Below are 3817 nucleotides of genomic sequence, written 5' to 3'. Positions count from 1 at the left end.
CAAATTTTGGATGAAATTTAGACAGAGATATCATCTCCGTCTTTAAGCAAACCAGAAATACCTCATATAATAAAAAGTAAACCCTAGGACGTTCCATCATTGTCTCTGATGTAAACAATTTCAAAATTCAACAACAATGTAATTTGCTCTATTATCCAACATCACCACCCATTCTTAATCTGCAATCATTTATAACTAGGTCTAAATGGCATTCGGAACAATTATTCTGCATGCCATTTTGTCACAGGCCAACAATTTGAAAATTCACAGCATATAGTTCAAAGTCAGTTATAACATCAAATTTCAGTTAAAGAAAAAGTAAATTCCAGCATCAAAATCCATAGATGTCAAACAACCTTGTGGATTTAGAGAGGAATACAAACATATTTCGTAGAAACATGCTTCAAAACCACAGTAACTACAAGTACACAACACCTTACACAAGTGGACAATATATGGCATTAATTAAGAAAAAACCTGAAAAAGTATACTCATTCTAGTATAGGCATTTGGTACGCATCGTTGGGATTATTGTTTTCTCCCATCTTCAAGCATTCTCAGCTGATCAAGCATAGCTCTCTCCCTTCACTTTTCACCCTGCGAAGAATAAAGGGGCAAAGATAAGTTGCTTATGTGACAGTAAAGTCAAAAGAAACAGATGGAACACCCTTTTTTTTTTGAAGGGAAGGGAAGGGTGGTTGATTAAGCGAGTCTAAGAAACATTGGCTCCAGAGAGGGGCAACCTCCCCAAGGACCTAAATACCCTCTGAACCTCATTCTGAAATGTAAGTGTGAAGAAGAAGGTGCCCTTAATTCGAGATGGCACACTTCTTGAAAGAAGAAGATAATAATTTGATTCACCAAACCCTGCCCTAAATACACTTAAATTGAGCATTGCAACCTTATTTTAGACCAAAAGAAGCAAGCTCTGCATCCTTATATTTTCGAAAGAAATGTACATCCCAGCCAATGGCACGAAGAAGACACATTGACACAATATTCAAATACAATGCCTACTTGCACTTTATGAATCAAAGCTCTGAAAAATATTTAATGTGCAAGCTAAGGCATACAGAAAATGGATAGTCGTATTTGGATAAAGAAAATCTTTGCCTCCATAGAACATTTAGCCAACACAAAACTTCAAATAGTTTAGTAAGTCTAGAGAATTCCAGCAGAGATAGGCATAACTCGGAATATTGCTGAAGCAAAGAAATTCTACATGATATAAAATCCCCAAGAAAATGAGTTGTACCAAAATGGGCTCCAAAGCAGTTTTCCTTGCAATCGAATATCAAACAGCTTGTTCCTCATTTATCACTTCCTCCATCGCTTCCATCAACAGATTAAGGTCATCCGCTGGATTATCATACCTAGCACAAACATAGACCAACATGAGTTAAAAACCATGTCCTTATTATTAAGCTAAAGAATTAATCAAACAAAAAATTACACTCAAATCAGTTAAAATTTTACACGCTATCACCGTCGAGAAGAACAAGGCTTCCCACACAAATGACCGTCTCAAACGAATTAGGCATACCATCCAACTCAACACTCGTGCCCCTTTTCTCCTCTATGTCATACCAAAAGAGATACTCCAAATCCTGCTCCATCAGAACCTTCTTGCCGTCTTTCGAGTACACCAAAGGTTTACAGTACTCAAAAGTCCAAGGGACTGCGCCTTGGACAATGGTGTAAAGACGAGCCCAAGAGCTGACTACCCCGTACTCCTTCATCACCCAAACATCGTTGAGTGTCACACCGACATTCAAGCAAACACATATACATCCTTTCAAGACCTCCAAACAAAGTGATGAATCGTCGTTCGATTGAACCGGAATCGTATACTTTCTGAACTTTTCGGTGGCTAGATCGAAAGCCAGAAGGGTCTCCTGGTGCAGGGACCCACTAATAGGATCAACTAACCAATGGAAAGCACCGTTTAAGGACATCGAACTCGAATAAGGATTGGCTGAACTGTACTCTTTAGGCCATTCCTCTTCAACCGTCTTCCAAGAATGCGCTCTCAAACTATATACCTTGACTTCAATGGCACTTTTAGCATCAATCTCTGTATTGAACTCTACAACCCTCATCACCTTGTAGTCGTCGTTTACTGGGTCGTGTCCAAAGGCCACATTGGGCAACATAGACGTACAATCGGTGAATCCTACCGGCTCAAACGGCAACGTCTTGTACCGCCGGATTAATGGGTTCCAAATAACAATCCCTCTCCCATAGTCGTGGATGCAAACCAGTCCGTTGCAGTAGTTCGCGATTTGGGTGTTATGTCCTGCATTGAGAAGTGGCTGGTGAATGTTCACGAGCGCTTCTTCGAATCGATCGTCGTCGTTGAAGCGCACTCCTGAGAAATTCGGCGGCATTTCTCCCTCGTGTTCCATGACTATGAGATGGCGTTCTCTGTTGGCCGCAATGGAGAAGTCGAGATGAATGTTGATGAAAACTCGGCCATTGATTTGTGCCTGCCATGGCTTCGAAACGCATTGGAAACGTACCAGGCTCTTCACGGGTAATCGCAGAAGTATTTCGGTGATCAAATCGGGCGGGAGAATCGACATTTACGGAGTTTATTGCGGTGGCGGAGGAGATGAGTAACTTGGAACGCGTAGAATACCCATTACCCAGCGGGAATTTCGACTCCCAACGGCCAGCAAATGGATCATATAAAAACAGAAATGTTCTTTCTTGATTCTTCTAACCTCTTTTCCCCATCTCTGCCAACGTGGCATTTTGCCACGTCCTTTTCGGTGGAACGGTTTTGTGAGCCCATTTTCTATTTTCTAATAGTCGTAAGTTGGCTTTTATTTCTAACTCTAAATTCAGCTCATCACCTGTTTAATTTTCTTGAGCTTCTTTATGCAATAGCCCACGATATGGGTGAACTTTCTTGGATGTCTCAGTGGCCAAAGCCCTTCTTTATTGTTTCAAAAGAGACCTTCTTTTTTTTTTTTTTGGAAGGAAAATTCTTACAAATTTGATTGTATACAATATTCCCTGCAATTCAATCTTTAAAAAAGTTATATGTGTTCATTTAACATATGATATGATATGTACATACTTAAATTAACACATCACTTTTTGAGTTGCATGAACTCCTTCAGGCTACAACCCATACAATTTTTCTCTTGTATATAATTGTTTATCCCAGAGGACACAAATTTCTAATTTCTAAAAGCGACATTATACATTAAACTATTAAACTATTAAAAAGCATGTGAGAAATATGTTTTATTAAATAAAATATGTGTTTTTCACATGTTAAGAGACGCATGTCTTTTAAAAGCACGTCCTATTTGAATTGAGATGAATATCTGTCTTTCCATCCTAATGGTACTGTTCAATGTACAATAGACACAATGGTAAATAAATAAAAGAAATCGTTTTCTTTGTTAATATTTTTTGAGAGTAAACTTTATTTAAAAAAATATTTTGATGTGACATAAAATACAAATAATTTTGAGAGTTTTATATCTTGAGTTGAGTTGTTTGTTATTTATTTTTATTTATTTATTTTTTTAAAAAAAAGTGTTATCTAGCAAATGTCAATGCTCGGAATTGGTGTATTGCTTTAGAGTCTGTTTGAGATTGCATTTGAGAAATATATTTTTTAAGTTAAAAAAAAAAAACACTTTTTGACAAAATCTTCATTTTTAAGTTTTTGTCAAAAGTGTGTTTTGGCTATTTTTATGCTTTTTGAACATTTAAAATCTTTTTTTTTTTTTTTACCAAACGAATACTTTTTTATTCAAGCAAATTTTTTCAATGTTAACTTCTCAAGCAAACTCTCAAATTG

The 3817-nt window shown here is 37.1% G+C and overlaps 1 protein-coding gene across 1 annotated transcript; it reads right to left on the bottom strand.

Annotated features, from left to right (window-relative positions):
• Window positions 1-343: 343 nt before the first annotated feature.
• LOC132172567 (F-box protein CPR1-like) lies at window positions 344-2639 on the bottom strand. Its single transcript, XM_059584089.1, has 3 exons — window positions 1477-2639; window positions 1256-1373; window positions 344-597 (listed from the first exon to the last, which is right to left on the bottom strand). The coding sequence occupies exons 1-2, from the start codon at window positions 2580-2582 to the stop codon at window positions 1295-1297; spliced, it is 1185 nt and encodes a 394-aa protein (XP_059440072.1). The 5' UTR covers window positions 2583-2639; the 3' UTR covers window positions 344-597; window positions 1256-1294.
• Window positions 2640-3817: the final 1178 nt, after the last annotated feature.

Source organism: Corylus avellana, chromosome ca2 (assembly GCF_901000735.1).
Source record: "Corylus avellana chromosome ca2, CavTom2PMs-1.0".
Classification (NCBI taxonomy): domain Eukaryota; kingdom Viridiplantae; phylum Streptophyta; class Magnoliopsida; order Fagales; family Betulaceae; genus Corylus; species Corylus avellana.
The sequence above is the reverse complement of the archived record's forward strand: the minus strand, read 5'-3'. Positions and strand labels throughout refer to the sequence as shown.

Excerpts from the sequence above, each read along its gene's own strand:
- LOC132172567 (XM_059584089.1), bottom strand. The coding sequence starts at position 2,582 with ATGTCGATTCTCCCGCCCGATTTGATCACCGAAATACTTCTGCGATTA. Across the intron at positions 1,374-1,476 it reads CTTCTCGACGGTGATAGCGT|GTATGATAATCCAGCGGATG; the intron begins GTAAAATTTTAA and ends TGTTTGTGCTAG.